This window comes from Abramis brama (genome assembly GCF_963993115.1).
Source record: "Abramis brama genome assembly, chromosome: 19".
NCBI classification, from domain to species: domain Eukaryota; kingdom Metazoa; phylum Chordata; class Actinopteri; order Cypriniformes; family Leuciscidae; genus Abramis; species Abramis brama.
In genome coordinates this window covers 8214758-8235866 of record NC_139981.1, presented here as the reverse complement: position 1 = coordinate 8235866, position 21109 = coordinate 8214758, and the positions used below count along the sequence as shown (strand labels likewise).

Sequence of the window (21109 nt, the reverse complement as noted above, 5' to 3'; positions counted from 1 at the left end):
AAGAAGCATGAGGCTTAAACAAAAGTCTCAATTTGATCTCATTTTAATGTCATTCTTGTCCTGGAGACAAGTGAGATATCTTTTGTGTTTTGTTGTTTTCTATAGGTATTTATGTCTGTTGTAAAGAGAGTTTGTTGAGCTGTGTGTGTGTGTGTGTGTGTGTGTGCGTGTGCGTGTGTGATAGAGAGAGAGAGAGAGAGAGAGAGAGGGCCTTGTGAATTGATTGAATTAAGCTGTTTTATCTTTGTTTTGTGGATGTTGTTGAAAAGCAGTGTTTTGAAAGTACACCAAAACCACCTTAAACATAAAGGTTCTTCATTAGCATATATTGTTCCATGAAGTGGAAAAAGTGCCAAAGTTTCCAAAGAAAAAAAAGTTCTTTTAAGAACTGTGCACTGAAAGGTTATTTGGGGAACCCAAAATGGTTCTTCTGGAATAATGGAGAAAACTCCCTTTTGGAGTTTTTTGTTTGCTTTATTGTGAATGTGAAGTAAAAAGTTGATGTATGAGCAACTGGCCTAGATTGGAACATCCAACATACACACACACACACACACACGCGCGCGCACACACACACAAACACACACCCACTCCAATCACTCCTTGCCGAGTGCTTATACAAAGCTTCTTCAAACTAGTCAAACACCACTAAGCTTCTTGCACAGCACGCAGCCTGATCTATTGACATTTCGTTTTTCGAATGGGATGAAGTTTAGATTGAAGCGCCCCCAAGTATATTGAGATTCCCGTTTGTGTTTAAAGTGGATGTGACTCAGCTCGTGGCACATTCTTGCTGAAAAAGCCTGAAATAGAGCGGCCTGTTACTGCGTGTCAGCAGCGTCCAGACTCCACTCCAGATGAGATCACCTAGGGGGGTGGAAAGGTGCTTGCGTCAGTGAGTCGGAAAATAATAGATGAGTTAAATCACTCTCATATGTTACAGGGCTCTGAAATACAGCCTTAGTAAATGCGGTCAGCTCACTGTCTCTGTAAGGACAGAATGTGCCTCACTGTCTAGCTGTGCCTCACAGGTTTAGGTTCTCCAAAACACCTCGTACCATCTCCTCTCATCACTTTACTGTTTCCATTTATGAGATGCCTTTATGTGCCAAGTATTTATATAAGGCTGTAGCTTCCTGCAAACGTATATACAGAGGGAGAGCTCATTACCGTCGAGTCAGTCTCAGCTGACTTCACTGAATCACAACTTTCCATGCCACTCTTTTCCTCTCCGTCTGAGCTTGGCTGGAATCTGTTGGGACAGTGTGTGTATGTCCACATCCTCTTGCGGCTGGTCTCGCTGCGGCGTGTTTGCAAGTTTCACGACCAGCTCCAAGGTTGTCTTTTTTTTCTGTTTGCGGCTCCTGCGTGGTTCACCATCTCTGCACTTTTGAGATGAATTACATATTCATGCTGGCATAGTTTGTCTGAGGCCACGATGGTTATGTAAGCGCTGGTGTGGAATTAATTTACTGTTATGTGCGCTGTGCCACTTTTCCCTCTGACTGCAGTGCATATCTGCGCTGGGATTTCAATTTGATCATAAGACTGATGATTATGGTTTGTCAGAAACACCGCAAGATTATTTATTTCTCTCTTTCTGCTGATGTTTGGTTCAGAAAGCTTTGAGAGGAGGTAGAGAAGCCATTTTGAGGAAATCAATAACCACAGCCAGTAAAGAAATACTTTGACTTACTCGGATAGGCTGCACATAAAAACGTATCTATTGTCTAATTAAAAACCAAAGAACCAATTTTTACCTTATGAAACAGGGGCAAAACACAACTTTCTATCACTAACAGTTAATTTTCATTTATTTCCCCTCACTGTAAAAAATATCTTGATAAATGTATGGTAAAGTGACGGGTAAAGTGGCAGCTGTAGTTGCCAGAAACTCACCGTAAAATATACAGTGATAGTATTTCTGGTATTACTGGATGGTATATTGGTGCCTGTATATTTTACAGGTTATAATTGAAATATTAAACAAGTAATATAATGCTAATACTAAAATACTTTTTACCTTAAAATGTACTGATAACCATCATAATAATATTGGTGGTAAAAAAAAAAAAACACATCATGAATCAGACTTCATGAATCAGACTCCGTAAGTCTATATATATATATATATATATATATATATATATATATATATATATATATATATATACAGTGCACAGGTCCATATACACGAAGAGAATCAACACCATCAAGGTAAAATGACACTAAAATAATGCAATACAAATTCACTAAATAATAGAAAATGTAACACAGAGCACCCTAATGTATACTGATAACAAAACTGAAAACAAAACATATGTAATAATATAACATAGAAATTATATGGTTAAAAATTACAGTAAAATTTACAGTACATTTAATGTGATGTTAAACCATTTTAAAAAAAATTCTATATGGTAAAGTATTTTACAGTTATTTAAAAGGATTTTACTGTAGCATTTTACTGTCTTTTCCTAAAAAATAATGCAATTTTACAGTGTATGTTTTGTTTTGTTTTCCACATTCTAAGATATCGTCAAAAAATAGCATGGTATTTTCAACGATTTTTGGACACTGATTTCTCAATCGGGCTACATTATATACTGTGATTATTCAACTAATCTGGATAAGTATTTGAGATTATTTTTTTATATATCAAAACCTTTTGAATTTAAATAAACATTAGCTCACAGTCATTTCTGCTGGACAGTAACTCATCCTTATGTTCTTTTCTATAAAAAACAAACTGTCTGTCCTCTCCCCTGTTCATAACTGAAGGTCTGGATTTCACTCTGATGGATCAGTATTGTTTTTTCAGACCGTACTCTGTACATTTTAAAAAACTCCATCACTTTATTACCATCCTATCAGTGGCATCTCCTCAAAATGGCCACTCTCAAAGTAATAACAATGAGGTAGAGCCACAGCTCCTCTCCGTTCTGCTGTTATTCCAAGTGTCTGTTTCTGACCACTGGATTGAACTGAATAATCATTAGTGGTTGGAAATTCCTACCGTGGCATAGAGCAGCTGACTCAGAAACAACTGGCTCCTGGATGTTACATGGCCATTCCCACGCTGGACGCTTTTCTGCTTGCAAATGCCCAGAATTGCAATGGGTCAGATTGACCAAGTATTGTTGACCACACAGTGGTCGTCTGACTAGTCTCGCGTAGCCTGACTCTCAGCATAAGGCCTGATCAATTTTGCTGCAAAAACCAGCTTAGAAAAATTTGGCACAGTATAAGACCATAAATGGCTGTACAGAAAAATAGTGCAAAATGTGTGTACACCAGAATCTTTTCAAACCTAAAAAGTACCATAATAAGTAGGCTACTTATTATCTCACAGCCATAACTCAAAGTAGAATATACAATTTTGCTTGTGGTTGTCTAGTTTACCTTCTACAAAGTGCCTCAACTCTGAGAAAATGTTGTCTCTAACAAGTCCAGTGATTAGTTCTTTTTGTATGCATCACAACTAGGGTTGGTTATTGTTTTTTTTTTTTTTTTTTTTTTTTTTTTTTTTTTTTTGATACCGGTGCCAAATCGATACTTTTAAAATGGTACTGGTGCCTAAACCGAAAAGAACCATAAAAGGACAATGGATACCCAACCCTAATCACCCACACCCAGTAACCTGCAGTCGTAGCCTGAATTAGTTGGCTTAACTAGTAAATTGCCTTAGAGTGACCCTATTATGCTATTTTAAACATTCCTAATTTTGTCTTGGAGGTCTCCTACAATGGGTTTACATGCATCCAAGGCCAGAAAACACTTTAATTATTTCATTATATACATTACAGCATCACCTCTTTTCTCACAGTGCCTAAAACAGTTCGATAAAGGATTCGGTTTCTCTAAAGCCCTCCTTTTCGAGAGCCTGATTGGTCTCCTCATCCTCTGGAAGTGCATGCAAAGTGGATTTGTTTTCGCAGCGCAGAAAACAGCGTCTTTGAAACTGTGCAGACCTTTTACATTCACAAACAGCTATATTATACACTACTTCAAAGGTAACATCCATAATACACAAGATTAAACTAAAGAAGTCAAGTTGTATTAACATAGAACCTTATTTAGTTGCAAGAGACAAATCAAGTTATATTGTACTCGGAACCATAAACAACTGTTTAATAACTTGACATACTTTCATATTTACATCTCAATTGCATATTTTGTATAAGGCAATTCTTTTTTTTTTTTATAGATTACCGAGATGCTTGCACTCAATCTACTTTCTACCAGTCAGACCATGGGAGATTGTTCCTGCTGGCAGATGCTTTGTAATGGGCACTACGGTTGGCGTCTGGGCCTGTGCCAGTGAGTCTAGCACTGCTCACTGGGTAAAACAAAATGTCCACAGTTGATTGGCAGGTAGTGTGGCAGCAGCTGGCAGCAGCTCCTGTGTGGTATTGTGCAAATACCGTCGCCTGCTGCATCTCATTCTGGAGTTTGAGGCAGCCGGCTCTTTTCTGAAAGGCTCTCGCTGGATGAGATGCCCAGGGACGCTCGGACAGTGAGACAGGAGAGATTGTCTTCGGAAGGTTTGTGAGGCGGTTCGGGGCCCCTGTTCAGGGGGGCCTTTAATAGAGCCCATATGCTTTGAGATGCTAAAGAGCCGACCAGCCCCTTGTCTTCTCAAACTTTGAGTTTCCCCTCTCTCACTCATTCTTTTATGGATTCCTCTACTTCACTCAGGCCTTCCCCTTCCTGCGACTTATTTATGCATGTTCACGAACACTCCACCTGCTCAGGTTTTAATTTGTCTTTCTTTTATGGTCTATCTATCATTCATTGTCCCTTTCTTTCCTCTCTTCTCTGTGGAGTTCTCCCTCTGTTTTTGTTACAAACTCTGGCTCCCTCCCCCTCTCGCTCTCTTTCACCCCAGGCAGTGCACATGTAGGCCTCAAATGTCATGGCAACAGCCCCAAACAGAACCAAAAGCCAAAAGCCTGTAACAGCAACAGGTTGGCAGTGAAACAAGCAGGGCCAATAATGCTTGTTCTACAGGCAGTGTTTCCCTTCCGCTTTTAATTCGATCCAGCATTTCAACAAAGAAATATACAAAGATCTACAGGGATTTACCATGAAAAATGAGTTGCTTTACACAGAATTTAACAGCAGCCATGTGGTCTCTGGGAATCGCTGTTGAAATGCCATTGTATAAGAGATTTGAATTTTGAGTGAGTTCACTAGTGCCAAAATAAATTTTCAAAATTTGAAACTCTTAAAGCTTGTTCACACTAATAACGATAACTATAAATATGACTGTTACAATAACTATGTTAGTGTTACGATATCGCTCTGTTTATTAAGCGTGCGCTTGCAGTTTTGTCGTCATCTGCGTCAAATGCTCGTGCTCTTTAAATCAGAATGGATTCTGATTGGCTGTCAGTGTTTTTATCGTTCATCAGCAGGAAAAAATCGTTCTGGAAGTGATTCCAATGATATTGTTTCTCGGTGCCGTTATCGTTATAGTTGTGGTGTGGACTCTGCTGTTCTTTTATATTTAGAACGATGTTTAGAACTATATCGTTATAGTTATCGTCCTTGGAGTGAACGGGCCTTTAATGTGTTGTTTTTTGTTTTATCATTCCCAATTACGTACATAAAAAAGTAATAAATAGATAATGGCTTGCCTTATTTTTTTACTATTCCCTCTATAAAACAAACTTTATACTTCAGTAGTTTTTATCAAAATTTTTGTATAAACTCGACAAGAATGTATAGCACGGGACTTGAAGATCGGATTTATATTCGTTTTGGGGAGACACATTTATGTGGCCAAGAGTAAATTTAACAGTTTTAACTAATTGGACAGCTATCCGGTCAGTAAAACGCATGAAGTGACCAGGTATATTTTTATTTCTATTACCATGAGAACCCTAACACATCCAAACAAGTATTTTAAAGACATCATTAAGAAGACTCTCATCTTCCTTATCAGTAAACCATACACACACTCCCTTTTCCCATTCTGCTTTGTTTTCCTGACACAGAGAATTTTACACACATAATTAATGACAATACACTCAGTGCTTTTGTACATGTGCCAGAAAGAATAATCCTCGTTCTCAGACAGCAAGGCTGTGAAAGTGTGATCAGTGACTCATTGTCATCCTTCAGAATAAAACTCCTGACTGAGAAATGAAGGGATGAAAGAAGATACTGCATCTGTTTAATTCAGTCCGTCAGATCACTTCAGTACACTCTGAGGAGGATATTTGGGTCCACTGATGGTAATGACTCCCTCTCTCCTGCTCCATTGACTCTATTATTACTGCAAATGCGTCATTCATGACTAAACTCTGTTTCTCCAGACTTGGGTGCCGGTGGACTTTTCAGACTGGCCAACAGCATAATTCAATTTATCAAGTCTTTAGCTGATTTATGTTAGCCAGTCTTGCACATTAGCTGACAAGGACAGTGGAGGATATATGTAAAAAGTGACTGACATCCACATTCCTGAAGCTGTATCCTATATTGTATACTTCTACTATGCACTAAAAGTATGTACTTCGCTGGTGATGACAAAGTACATACTTCTGAGTATGCAGAAACTCTGTACACCAGTATTGTGTAGACAATCATGTACAATTGAGTGTTCATTTTAGTGCTGTCATAGTAGATTAAAAGAATACTATTAATCACACATTTTTCTATAATTAATCTCATTCACTCCTTGCTGATATAGTGCACTAAACTGCCATGCTCTATACAGGAATTTGAGAATGAGTGAACAAGTCAGCGATTTCGGACAAAGCAACAGAGCCAACAACGAAGGTTGTTTCCTATGCTGGAGTCAACCCCAACTCTACAGGGCTAATCAGAGTTGAGGAATCCACTCTTCTGGAGTAGACTCCTAGTGAACACAGAGAGCCACTTCATAGTACTGAATTGAGTTCTCTTTTGCATCTTAAGGCAATGACACACCAAGCTGACGTCAAAGAACTAGCGGTGGTGAAAGCAAACTGTGTTGTCACCTCACATTGGCTATGTCTGGGCCAAAAAGCTGCACCTTAACACACCGCAAAGACTACAGGTGACTGCCAGCTAGCATGTGCATTTTGTGCCTGTGTGTAAGGAAATAACGGTCTATATCAGCAGGTATCAATAGTCTGTTTTCATCATTCACAAAGGGAAACCAAAACTAGGACTGCAGATATACAGTCCTAAAACATAGCAGGCTTGGTGTGTTACGACCCTTGTCAGAAAAAAACAGATGCTGCGTTAATTTTGTTAAATATTTTTAAAATTGCAAAATTAACGTGTTAATTTTGATAGCCCTAGTTCAATTAGCTATTTGCTATTAGCATTTGTTCCCTAGCTGAAAATATAAGAGATCTGTCACCAACTCTTTAGTGGGGTTGTGAATGTTAAAAGCATGGATCCACACTTCAAAAATACACTGTAAAAGTAATGCCATTTCAGGGTCCTTTGACATAGTTTCATTACAATTTGGGAAACACTACTCCAAATCCAGAAAACTGTATAAGACAAACACAGTAGTATGCAAATTGAGATTTAGCACTAGCATAAAGGGCCATGGAATTTTTTATGATATATAATCTTCTGAATGTAGACCATTCCTATAATCATCAGCACAATAGATAAAAACAAAACTCACTAACTTAACACTATATGACCTTTTTGTTTTTAGGTCTCATTAGTTGTAGTTGTTGTGGCATTCTTTTCTAAACTAATTTAGAGCAGTCTAATTAATTGTGTTGTTTGGCTTCTTGTAGTAACTGTAAATTGCTAATTTCCCTCTTCCTAAATAACAAATACTATGTTAATTAAGTTTAATTACCGCTACAATTACTCTCCATGGCATATATGAATAATTCATGAGCACACACACACCTTGTAATTGCAGCAACCTAATTAGAGCAGTTTTGTGTTTTTCAAAGTAGGTCCTTCAGATCACTAACAGTATGTTTAGTTTTCTGCTGCGGTCATGTGACCATGATCTTTTTTAGGTGTGTTTGTGAATGTAACCATGAGTGTTTTTGTATCATTGTGTATGTTATCTGATGGACGGGACAATACGAGTGCAGCTGGCAGGAAGCAGCGGAGCGGGGCGCAGGTTGCAGAGCGGCCGTTTGGAGATCTCTGGGGGGGTTTGGACGTGTGACTGAAGCAGGACACTGATTCATATCTATAACTGATAGAGATGTACATTAGTGCTAGATGATGAGAGGATAGTGTAAAAGGAAAAGCTTTTTTATTTTATTAAAAAAGTATATTTTTAGAGCTGCAAAGTTGTCTAAATTTTTGTGGTGAGACTAGTTTTGTGGGCAAACATCAAATTATTAATCACAGATATTCGTTTTTATTGTTAACTTAAAACTATCAAAAATAATTTTCAGTCACTGAAATAAAAAAATAAATATCAGATGAAAAAACGTAAACGAAAATGAAAAATGTTGCCTTTGCAAATAACTAAAATAAATTCTATGTTCTAAAATTACTAAAACTGAATTTTTAAAAAACATACAGAAATATTTACTAAACTAATACAAATTACAAAAGCACAACAAAATTATAAAAAAAAGGAAAACTGAAAATATAAAGCAAATTGAAAATGTGCAAAAATGACCAGGTTTTCAGGCAACATTATGCAACAAATGCTGTAGATAAGTTGCAGTGTACCTGGGACATTCTGTTAAGGAATGAAAATGAGTGACTCAAAGGAGAGCAGGAAGGAAGAAGAGTGATTAAAAGAAACTAAAGGAATGGATAGAGTGACTAATGAGAAAGACTAGAAGGTCATCAGGGTGTAGAGATCCCTTAAGAATGTAAATACACACAGCTGACCGCTTCAGTCCTCACATGCTCCTGCTCCGCAGAAAGCTTCATAATCGTTAAACACAACACCATAAGTTTCACTGATTACTTTATCATTTTCACTTGAGCGCACTGAGACTATGCAGCTCTCGCTTTTCCCTATTTAGTGCACAAGGAGTCATTCTTGTGGATTAATTGTCTACTTTCCATGGGCCACATTTATCCAAGCATGTACTTTTGTCCACTCTGTTTTTGTGGAACAAGCACACTGTGTTAATGAGGATGTGTGGTTGCAGATGAGGTAGTAGATGAGGTCAGCATTTCCTTTGTGCTGTTTCCTGTGTTTCTGTGGATCTGTGTGTGCCTGTGAGGGTTGTGTGATGTAACGCAAGTTTATTATCGGGTATTTTGAAAATGGTCTTGTTTTGGCAGATTTGCATGACCTAAAATCTTAAATTTGTTGTTTCTAAAATGAGGTATGTGCAGTTAAGGGAAAAAGCTTGCTTTTATCAGAACAAAGGCTTTGTTGTTGGATGCCACAATGTCATGTCTAACTTCTCCATGGAAAGAGGCTTTGATCGGGATCATCACACACATCAAATATCCTGCCCCTGCAACTGCAACTGCACTTGAACCAAACAGAGAGACCAAATGTGATTAAGGGTTTAGGGATTTCTGCCCGGAGATTTGGAGCTCTGCTGGGTTCCAGGCTCAATGCTGGCATTCCATCCTATTCTGCTCCAGACTCCACAGAGAAGCTCTGTGATTCCCAGGGGATTCACACCTCGCCGCTAATCCTTTCCGGTGGCGCTATTAAGACTTATCATAACGAGATTTAAGCCACCAGCCACCTCGCTGTGGAATTTGATTAGAAACACCTGCAGAAGAGAGATGCACTATTCTCTCACTGTCAAGATCAAAGACTGAGCAAGAGTGAGAGAGCTGTGCGTGTTTTAACCATAGTGCAGAACAGCCTGACATATGTCAAATGTGTAATACAGGGACTTTCAAACTGCGGGCTGCAAGGGAGTGCTAGGGGGTCTGTGGAAAGGTTTACAAATAATGGGGGGGAAATGAAAAGTGCAAAAATAGATAATTATTATATTATAAACTTAAAAAATGTAAGCAAAAATTTGAATTTGAAAAACAACCAGAATGACAAAAGCACATTAGACAGTTTGACTACTGTATTAGTATATAAATAATGCTAAAATATTGTCTGCATGGTGTCTGGTTAAAAAAATAAATAAATACACAATAGATAATATAATAAAAAAATATTTTAAATTATTTACAGAATTTGACAGTGTCATGCTACTATCTAAAGATTGGTCTGATATCATGACAATCAAAATTATTTAATTCTGTTGACAGCCATTTCTAACAGTACTTTGTATTATTTATTTCCACAATTAATGTCAACCAAATATTTTTCAGATAATATTCTCTACACACTGTTTTATCACAGTAGCCCTATCAATTTTGTATAGCTGCCTGTGCCTAATATATATTTTAGAAAGGGGTTATGTGGTAAATTATATTTGTCATTGAAATGCATAAAATATCAAACAAACAGCACTAGTACACTCTGTAATCAAATTGTTTCACAAAAAGATGTTTCAAATGATTAAATATTATAAAATAGGGCCTTTGTACATAACATTTAAGGGTATTAAGACCTATTCACCTCTAAAACACTGCAAAACAAAACCAAAGTGAATACTTTTGAGATCTCAGACTGCGATGAGGAGGATCAGAGAGGAGTGAGATCTGGAGGTCGGGTCTCTCTGGCAGGTTTTGAAGTTTGCAGGGTTGTGCGGGGCCGGTCCTAAGGGGATCTTCTCATTATTTATCACAGTCTGTGGGAGAATGTTCAGGGTTATGATTGGGTTAGTTTGTTTGTATGAGGTGCAGAATGTACTGAGGCTCTGTGAGTGGTGTGGAGGCTATGCAGCTCATTTTAGGGTAACTTTAGGGTAACAGTTGGAATCTGGTTGGGAATGATGTAGGTTGGGTTTAACAAAGGGTGAGGACTGGCTTTGAGGTGGGGGTGGAATTAGTTGAAGCGAGTTCAGAAAGAGTGAAGTGATCCATGATGATCTCAGTCAGCACGATTGTCTTGACATTGTCTTTTTGTGGTCTTGGACTTTCTCAAGAATCTGATTTGGGCTAAATCAGTTTCCCCTCACATGTGACAGATTTATTTTTGTTTGAACAGCTAAAATCACAGACTGAATTCAGATTAAATCTGACATTTTCAAATTTGAAAATGGAAATGGATCTGTATCTTGATTTTGATTATTATTTATTTATTTATTGGCAATGTGCCTTTAGTGTGAAGAGTGTGAAGTGTGAAGAGTGCGTATTTATCTAAGTGACATATAGTTGTGCAGTTTAACTCTTGCAGTTTAACTGAGCCTGAATGTTTTCACACACTTCATGATGCACCTTGTCCTATATAAACCCTTTTGTAAGTTTTATTAAATGTTATTAGTATTATTTTGTCGTAGTTGAGGTTTATTAGCATTAAGGACTGATTGTTGTGCACTGCAGCAGAACCACAGAGCAGTCAGCTGGATTGGCATCGGGAACATACTTCATAAGAAGCGCTGAGGCAGAAATACCTGATAGCCACGTTAGTGGAACCATGTGCGTAAGCACTCGCAGAGAACCGCCCTGGAAACTGTTACTCTCAGCGAGTCACGCTATCCTCCTTTCTCCCCTCTCTCAAACTTTGTTTCATCTCCTTCACAGCACTGTTTTATCCAAGTATTCTGCTATTAATATCCACATTCGCGGCTGCGACAGAAAGATTCCTTTTGCCGTGTCAATATGCACCTGGATTTATTTAGAGGATACAAAGAGGAATAGAGCAGAATCTCCCCTCCGACCCAGCCTCTTGACAATATGACAATGGAAATTTGGTATGGTAGCACTACTTGTATTGATGTCTGCCTTGGACTATTTGCTTTTGCTTGTATTGTTCCCATTAATAAATCACGTTGATTAAGAACATATCAAAAATTTGGGCACACTTGGCTGAATTTACTAAATTTACTATTTACAAGTCTATTTGAAATCTAGTCAAAGGGTGGTGATTTTTGAAGAAGCTCGAATATAAGATGCACTAGGGCCGTCCTTAGGGTGGTGCAACTGGTGAAAAAGACGATCGCGAACAGAACAAGGGGACCCCCCCAAAGGACAAACGCAAATGGGCCGACCAATGGAGGTCCCGCTTCCTCTAACTTACACTTGGCCCTGAACAATGCTTGGGACAGCCCTAAGATATCCATACAATATGAAAACAATTGACTTGTAGTTAATATAAGAGGTTGATAATGAATTGACCATCAAGTATTCACCCAAAAATTAAATCTTCCTCACAGAGCGAAACTTGTCTATCCCCAAGAACATTGTGACGGACGGGACAGTTGGAACAACAAAAACGCTGTCCTCCCGTGCTGAAGTCTGCTACTTTGACTTCATCAGAATTCAAACCTCAGCTAAAATGGCATGTGGGGGGCTGCATGTGGATGAGTGAGCAGAACAGGGAATGTCTTATGAGAAGTTTGAGTCAGAATGGGACTGGCTTTCTCATAGCCTGTCTGTCCCTGTGGTAAAGAGGTCATTGGGATGCCAGTGCAGTCAGGGCGGTCTGATCTCTCCTGGCGACTCAGACTGTGTGTTTCTCCTGCATGTGGCTCTTTGAAGTGCATTGGGAGTGTTTTCTGAAGTGCACTGGGGGTGTGTGTAATTGATTGGACTGGCAGGCTTTTTGCAGATTATTCCACATGGTGAGACTGCTCTTAGCACACAGCAGCAGGCTATATATATACTCAATGTCCATCCGCAAATTAAACCCTGACACACTGATTCACAGACACATAACCAATAACTGCTAATGCTTGCTTATCTCTATTTAATTGACCACCACCATTGTGCCCATTTGTTTTCCCCTTATGACGATTATACATTTTTTTAATTACTTATTCATTTTTTTAAATACCACACATAAAATGAAGATGGATATCTTATTTTAAGATGCAGATCTTAAGATGAGCATGAGCGTTATACATTGTAACCCAATTTATTTTCTATTTGGGGTCAAAAAAGACCCCTAAAAAGTGACTTTATTCCCACACATACAACCAGATATCATTCCAGTTTAAGTGGCCGCTCCACTTTTCTTCTTTTTTATTTAAGTTTACCATATTTATTATGGGCACGAATGACCCAAACAGCACACAAGAGTTAAAGTGTACTATATACTGTAGATAGCCTCAAAGCTAACAGACATGGACTAAATTTATGTGGTCTTTAACCCCAAATTGCTGTAATAACTCAAAGCACTTAATCTGAACAACCTGGAATAAGACCATGATCTCATTCTGTGGCAACATTGTGTAAAAGTTACACACACTCAGAAAAAAGGTATAAAAGCTGGGGTGGTACCCTTTCAAAAGGTACTAATATGTACACTTTAGGTAGTAAAATGTACCTTTAACCTTTAAAAAATGCCAGCATTTTTGATAATTTTCACAAAAATGTCATGCCCCCCAGAATATTTTGTTGTATGAATATCTGAACATGCAATATATCAAAAGCAGGAACAGATTGTATTGTTGCTTCATGTATTCTTTTTTTATCAACACTTAACAAAAAAAGCAACATTTTGAACAAAAAGCTGCGAAAATAGTTTTTTGTTGTTGTCAAAGACTACATCCAGATCGGTTCTACTAATATGCATCCTTTATGGGTAAATAAGGTACAAATGTATACCTTTTGAAAAGGTACCGCCCCAGTGACAGCTTTTATACCTTTTTTTCTGAAAGTGCAAGGAGAAACTTTATTTGTGTGGCGACATCTAAAATGTGTGATTCTTTTGTGTTCAAAAACAGAAAACTGTTGTTATAAAGTTTACTTTACAGGTTACATGACAATCAGCCCATTTAGGCGATATTTTTCCTCATCTTCCTGCTTTTCTCTATACAGAGTGTGTATCCTGGGCGTGTGTTCGCCATGGCTCTAGTTCAGGCGCTGCCTGTGCCCACTGATCACCCAAAGCCTAGCGCTGACATCCAGCAGTGCTGCTCAGTGTCTCACTCCCCCTCCATAGCTGAGGCAGGCACCATGGGTTCCGTCAGCAGCCTGATCTCTGGACGTACCTACCAGGAGCGCCACTGCCGAGCCGCCAGCGACTTTGGTGCCAAGTATCGCAAACCCACACCCGCTATAAGCTGTTTCCGACAGCAAGAGGGCACACTGCGCAGCGCCAGCTCACAGGAACAGCTTCTCACCAGCCAGCCTCCTCTACCTGCTAAGAACAAATCCTCTGCCCTCATCTCTGCTGGCAATGGCAACTATGGCTATTTGTGTGACGAGCCAGTGGGCGACTGGAATGATAACCATGTGACCACGTGCAGCCCATCCAGTGATACTGAAGAGCCTCCTGATAACAGAGGCATGAATGGTAATATTGGTGGTCCTCCGCCCAAACTCGTCCCAGTGTCAGGCAGACTGGAAAAGGTGAGTCTGGTGGTGCTTGGGAGGTAAACATTAAAAAAACACAATAAACATTTTTAAATTAGTGACACAACATCTTTTTATATTTATAATGAATGTAAACTTGTGCCATTAGAGTATTACACTTATGGAAGAAGTCTATGGCTAAGGCTTACCAAAATAAACATTAAACACTGTGTTTTAAACATATATGTTCCCATATAGTGTGACATAATCACTTACTACCGCTTATCAAGTTGTTCATTTGTAAAGGCAGTAACTTTCACACGAGGCTTCTGTGAATTGTAGTGCTGTTGCCTTTTCGTGGCGTCAAATGGCATAATTTTTACAGAGGACAGCTTCCTGAACCTGGGAGAGTACAATGCACATCAGCTATATGCATAGACTACTTATCAATGAGAAACGTTCTGTCATGCTTGCAAAGTTGGTTCCAATCTATTGGCTTGATTATCCGCATTTTCAGAATCCGACTCTGGCTCGAACTGAAAAACCAGTAAAACATTCGACATTATTAACTGTTTACAATTGCTTAAAGCCTTGGAAGCTTAAGCTCGCAATTATGGTAAGGGTACTTTTCTGACACATGCTGGGTACCGTATAGATGTCCATTGAAAGTGCATTAATGTTAATACAACAGTCTTTGAACCATTTCTTTAAATTACTCCTTCAAAATGCTGTCCATCATATCATTGTCAAGGTCTCATTCATTTGTTTTAGAAGAAATGAAAGAAGGTTTTGCTGATGCTGGGTGGTACATCTAATTGGCTTTTAATTTTTATTGATCGAGGAGAGCCTTTAATCACTGCAATACATCAATATGCCCATCACTCACTGTACACATTTAACATCTCATTTACACTCAGTTATGTTGGTGGCTTCACTCTTTAGCTATTTATTGTGCAGATGCCGTTCAAAAGTTTGGGGTCAGTAAGTTCATTCATTCATGGGGTCATTTATTTTTATATAAATTAATAATTATTAAACCAAAGACACATTAAATTGATCAAAAGTGACAGTAAAGGCATTTCTAATGTTACAAAAGAATTCTGTTCTTTTGAACTTTCTATTCATCAAAGATTTTGAAAATAATTTATCACTGTTTCCACAAATATATTAAGCAGCACAATTGTTTTCAACATTGATGATGATAATAATAATGTTTCTTGAGAACCAAATCAGCATATTAGAATAATTTCTGAAAGATCATGTGACACGTGACACGAGAAAAGAGTAATAGCTGCTGAAAATTCAGCATTGCTATCACATGAATAAAATGCAATTTTAATATATGTATAAGAAAACACTGTTTTACATTTAACCATTTACTTTTGATTACAGAGTATGGAGAAGATACTGATCCGTCCTACTGCCTTTAAGCCTGTCGTGCCCAAAAATCGCAACTCTGTGCAGTATCTGCCTCCGCGGTCAGGGGGCAGTTTGTCTGAAAGCCAGGGCAGCCTCAACCTCTTACTTCCTGGCAATGGAGCGGGGTTGGGTTGTCAGGAAAAGCGCAACTCTTACAGTGGGGGACGCAACGCACGGAGTAGCCAGTCCGTCACTATGTCCGACTCAGGCCGCAACTCCCTTTCTAGCCTACCCACTTACAGCAGCACAGGGTACAGCCTGGCACAGAGTGAAGTACCCACTGGGCACATGGAAACCACACGCTCCGGTGGTGGCCACGGACACTCTAACTCCGACAGCGGTCGGTCATCATCCAGTAAGAGTACAGGGTCTTTAAGTGGGCGCGGCCAGCCCCTCTCAGACAGCGGATCATGTGGCCGCTCCCCGGCTCCAGGAGAAGGTTATGAAGGCGTCATTCGGGATCTTGAGGAGAAGCTGAGGGAAAGAGACCTGGAGCTGCAGCAACTTAGGGACAACCTGGATGAGAATGAGGCAGCCATCTGTCAGGTGACAATCACTGTTTTCTACCATTTATTAGTGTCATTTGACAGGGAATTGTCAGTTACAGTGTATACAACCTAAGTCAAATCATGTGTCTTCTCCATGCAGGTGTATGAGGAGAAACAGAAGCGCTGCGAGCAAGAGTTGGAGGACCTTCGGCAAAGCTGTGCATCGAAGATGAAGCAGGTGCAGCTGAAAGCACAACGGGCGCAACAGGTTCTGCAGTTGCAGGTGTTTCAGCTGCAACAGGAGAAGAAGAAATTACAGGAGGACTTCTCTCAACTGCTACAAGAACGGGAGGCATTGGAGAAGAGATGTGCCTCTTTTGAGAGGGAGCAGACTCAACTAGGCCCTCGTCTAGAAGAGACAAAGTGGGAGGTGAGACCTTTTTAGCCATGTGGATCTAGCAATGAGTTATTACTACACTCGATGAAATTGAATGTTTCTGTCTCACAGGTGTGTCAGAAGTCAGGTGAGATTTCTCTGCTGAAGCAGCAGCTGAAGGACTTACAGGCGGATCTTGGTCAGAAGGCCAGCGAGATTGTTGCTTTGAAGGTCCAGTTGAGAGAGGCTCGTTCTGAGCTTCAAGCTAGCCAGACTCGCTCACAGGAAGCCCACGCCACAGCCCGCACTCGCACACTCGAACTCGAGGTTTGCGAGAATGAGCTACAGCGCCGTAAGAGCGAAGCGGAGCTCCTGCGGGAGAAGATGGGCCGTTTGGAGGAAGAGTCCATCCGTCTTAAAGAGGCTTTGGCGGTGCCCATGTCCCAAGCTCTTCCTTCTAAAGGCCAATGCATGAGCTTGCCCCTGCCCCAAAGCCGTGGGGTGATCACTCACGGGATCAGTCCCGCTTTCCGGGACAACAACAGCGAAGAGCAGCTTCTAGCATATGATAGTGATGAAGCGAAGGTGCAGCGCCAGAGCGTGGACATGCTTCACGGTCTCCGTCAGCAGGTGGACCGACTGCGCGCAGAGCTGATGTACGAGAGGAGGCGGAGTGAGGACCAGCTGGAGGGCTTTGATGAGGAGCGCAGGGTGTGGCAAGAGGAGAAAGACAAGGTGATCCGTTACCAGAAGCAGCTGCAGCAGAACTACATCCAGATGTACCGCAGAAACCGTGACCTGGAGCGTGTGATGAGGGAACTTAGTCTGGAGCTGGAGAACAGGGACATGGAGGAGTTTGACATGCGTAGCAACGAGATCCATTTTGAGGAGATCACTGCCACTGAAATCTAACCCACATCTTACTCTGCCCTCCAAAAATACATCTCCACTGTGCTTGTGTGAGGAGCACCAGTCTTTCTGCCGTGTCATTTGCCATGCTTCTCTACACTATTTCAAAAAGACTTGTGTTCAAGGCAAGTTATTGTTGTGATGTCCGCAGAGGCCAATAAAACAGGGAATGTTTGTATTTAGACATCTTTATTATCACTTCCTGCCTCAGAAACCTGTGAGGGACTACAGATGAATGTAAAATGACTGTGAAAAGCAGTTAAATGATGCCATTGAAGAAGGGAAGGATGTCCTAAAAAATGGTGCTTTGTTGCTGACAAACCCCTATAGTACAACTAGGGCTGTAATTAAGTTCAATGAATTAAAAGAAAAATCACATAGGAAGTTCACAAAAGACGTGCTTTTCTGTTTTACACATTTGAACAGAATACAGAGCTCTTAATGCCCCCCCCCCCCCCCCCCCCCCAAAAAAAGTTTATTTTAATACTTTGAACTACAAGAAATTGAAATGAGCAGCAAGATGAGACGTAACGGCCAAAGATGTTTGTAGTGTAGAGAGAACACTAGAATGCGTCCTTTGTGAACTACCTTGGACAGACTGACAAACCCATTTGCTAAACGGGTTGCTGTGGACTGTAGACCAAGGATTGGCTTATATTCAATTATAGGAAGAAACAAATCAAACATACAGTATATGAAACTGTATTCAATACTTTACTCGCTTGCTACAATAATGTAACATTTCATTTGGAAATTTTTCTTAGCAAATATTGATGTATGCAGTTATTTGAGATTCATTTGATTATATAATTAAAATTGATTGGCACTTCGCAGCCTTAATTACAATATTTTCATTAGTTCAGCTGAATACCTTACACACAATCAGAAAAGACTGTCTCAGCAAAGAAATATACTGAAATGGCTATGAGATTGAAGAACTGATAGGAAGAAATACAGCATGTAGGGTAAGGGTTTCATGGAGTTTATCATATCCTATAATGGAAAGAGCACAATCCTCGCCTTGCCCATTGTACCAGCATTAACACTGATGGGAAGAGTTTTGGGATACGTTCAGACTGCAGGTAAATGAAGCCCCAAATCCGATTTTTGTTGCTCACATGTGACCCTCATCTGTTTGTGTCATGACAGTGTGAACAGAACAAACCACATGGAATATGATCTTTTCAGTTCCGATTTGTGCCACTTCCCTATGTGGTCCTAAATCCGATACAGGTCAGATGTTTTTACAATGCGACCACAGTCTGAACAGTCACATAGGAATTAATGCGACTTTTACGTTACTCTAAATCGACATTCGTCACAATTCTGCGCTCATGGGAGTCACATACTCGAAGTTATCAAGACAGTTGCGAAAGGTAGTCAGTGAAGAACAGTGATGTGTCAGAGCTCATAAGTATTACATGACAGCTCTATATACAAGCAAAACATCATAAACGTTTAAAGTCTCTGCTCTCTTTTTTCCCACATCCTACGTCTTTGTTTTTAATGTTGGCTGCATATAAATCGACTGGCTTCCGAGACAGATCACACTATTAATAAACGGATAATCACTTACTTTAATGTTCACAGCATGCTGAGTGACATCTTTTTTCATTCTCTTGCGTGTGCGGTTCAGTTCACGATCAGTTCACGATCTGTTCACACTGGAATCTGATATTGGACTCATTTAAAACAACAATGTGAACAGCTATCCAAAATCGGATCTGAGCAATAAATCGGAATTGAGCACTAAGACTGGCAGTGTGACTTGCAGTGTGAACGTAGCCTTGAAGGCACTCTATTGAGCATATCATGTTGCAGTTTTGTTGAATTCATTCTTGGTGTTCTGGCTGTGCTGGTGTTAAGTACTCAGTAACATTGTGTCATTTCTTAGCCATTTACGGCACTATGCAGCAAGAACTGTCACCGCTCATCTCACAGCCCCGCTGCTTACACTACATTTGATACTAATTACTGATGTAGAAGTGTTATTTTTATAATTAGATGATAATAAGCAGACATAACTAGCAAATATAGAGGCAAATATATATATATTTTTTTTTTTGAGTATTGCCTTGCACACTGTACAGAGTGAATAGCATGTGTGCATGACACCGTAGCATTTCTGTGGCCAGACAGTCTGGCGTCGAGTCACGTTATGGCTTCACACAGGTCAGTGGGTTGGTTTTTCCAACCAATTCTGCGAAGTAATGACATAGTTGATGAATGCATAGATATATATCATAATAGATTTACATACAATCTGAGAAATACTAATCAAATGTTTGTGGTCATTTTGTTAAAGGGATATATACAATATAAACTTTGTTGTTTTTACAGAACAGATCCTTTAAAACAAAATAGATATGAAAAATTAAATATATATGTGATGTATATTTTTATATATAGCACATCAAGCTATTTTGTGGTAACACAGGTAACTTTGTGGGTTTAATAAATTTGAATTGCATATTTCACACACTGTTGTCCAGAGGGATCATTTGCCATCAGCTCTGATAGTATTTCATACAGTAGTTGGTGCTTTTATATTCTCATGGAGTCTACCGCACATGTATTTATCATGTCCTTCTCTGTTAATAATATACAGCATTATCACATAAGGATTTTTGTGCATGCTGTAGAAAATTGGCAAGAACATTGCCCGACAACAAGGCAATGTTTGGGACACTAACTTTTTTCACATCAGGGAAGACCGATAAAAAAAATGAAATGAGGAACTCTGACTGCAAAATCACATTTTAGCCATCTCAACCAAAGATAATCTGTTACATATTTTCCAGATTCTTTTAAACAGCATATAGCATATTAATACATTTACACTTTCCTCAGTGCTTCCTTTTTTATATAAAACTATGTGATATACTCTTCATGATTCTACAGTAAAACAGACACTTTATTTATGTGATAATCATTTTTGTATTTTTTCATTCAAGGCCAAATTATTAATTTCAGTATTGGTCAGAAAGGATTACTGTTTGTGATTAGTCTGGTCTTGTATCACTTCTGGTATTTTTTGACTACCTGAGAATCAAAAATATGAATTGGCAATTTCTCACCTTGCTCAGATTATCATCCCTCTTGTTGTCATCATCTCTGTATATCACAGATATGTTATATGAGTGTAAGAAAACTCATTTCACCCCTGGACATTGTCATGTGCATCCCTCCCTGACATGTCAATCACACCCCTGATGAAAACATGTAAATATTCCTCATATTGTAATATTATTGACATATTCAATAATTTTGTTTTTACACACGCAAAATATCTATTTTGAAGTTGTAACCACTGTGAATAGACCAAAGCAAATTAACGTTTAATCTTTTTTTCCCTAGTGTATGTGCTTGTGTATGTTTCCTTTGTCAATCTGTAGTATTTTTAGTCATGTATGTATATTTTCATGTTGTATATTTCTTGTAAAAATGTGTTTTTAATTAAAGAAAGTCACCTCAAGCTAAGTTTGGTGTTTTTTTTTAATTTACCTACAGTTTTTACTGACAAGTCAACAATTTTATTTTACAAAAAAAGATCATTTTCAGATTTGGGCCACATTTACCTGCAGTTTGAATGTAGCCAAGTAGCTTTAGTAATTTGTGCATTATCATTAGAGGTCAGAATCAGAGTAAAGAGCTTACACGA

The 21109-nt window shown here is 39.2% G+C and overlaps 1 protein-coding gene across 3 annotated transcripts in view; it reads left to right on the top strand.

The window, feature by feature from the left end:
• lzts2a (leucine zipper, putative tumor suppressor 2a) overlaps window positions 1–20923 on the top strand; it is a 62121-nt gene extending 41198 nt beyond the window's left edge. For all 3 annotated transcript variants that reach the window (XM_084093778.1, XM_084093779.1, XM_084093777.1), the window contains 4 exons: window positions 13780–14313; window positions 15649–16221; window positions 16324–16593; window positions 16672–20923. In XM_084093778.1, coding sequence (XP_083949904.1) covers window positions 13807–14313; window positions 15649–16221; window positions 16324–16593; window positions 16672–17451 — 2130 coding nt within the window. In that variant the 5' untranslated portion in view covers window positions 13780–13806 and the 3' untranslated portion in view covers window positions 17452–20923. The remainder of the gene's footprint in view (window positions 1–13779; window positions 14314–15648; window positions 16222–16323; window positions 16594–16671) is intronic.
• Window positions 20924–21109: the final 186 nt, after the last annotated feature.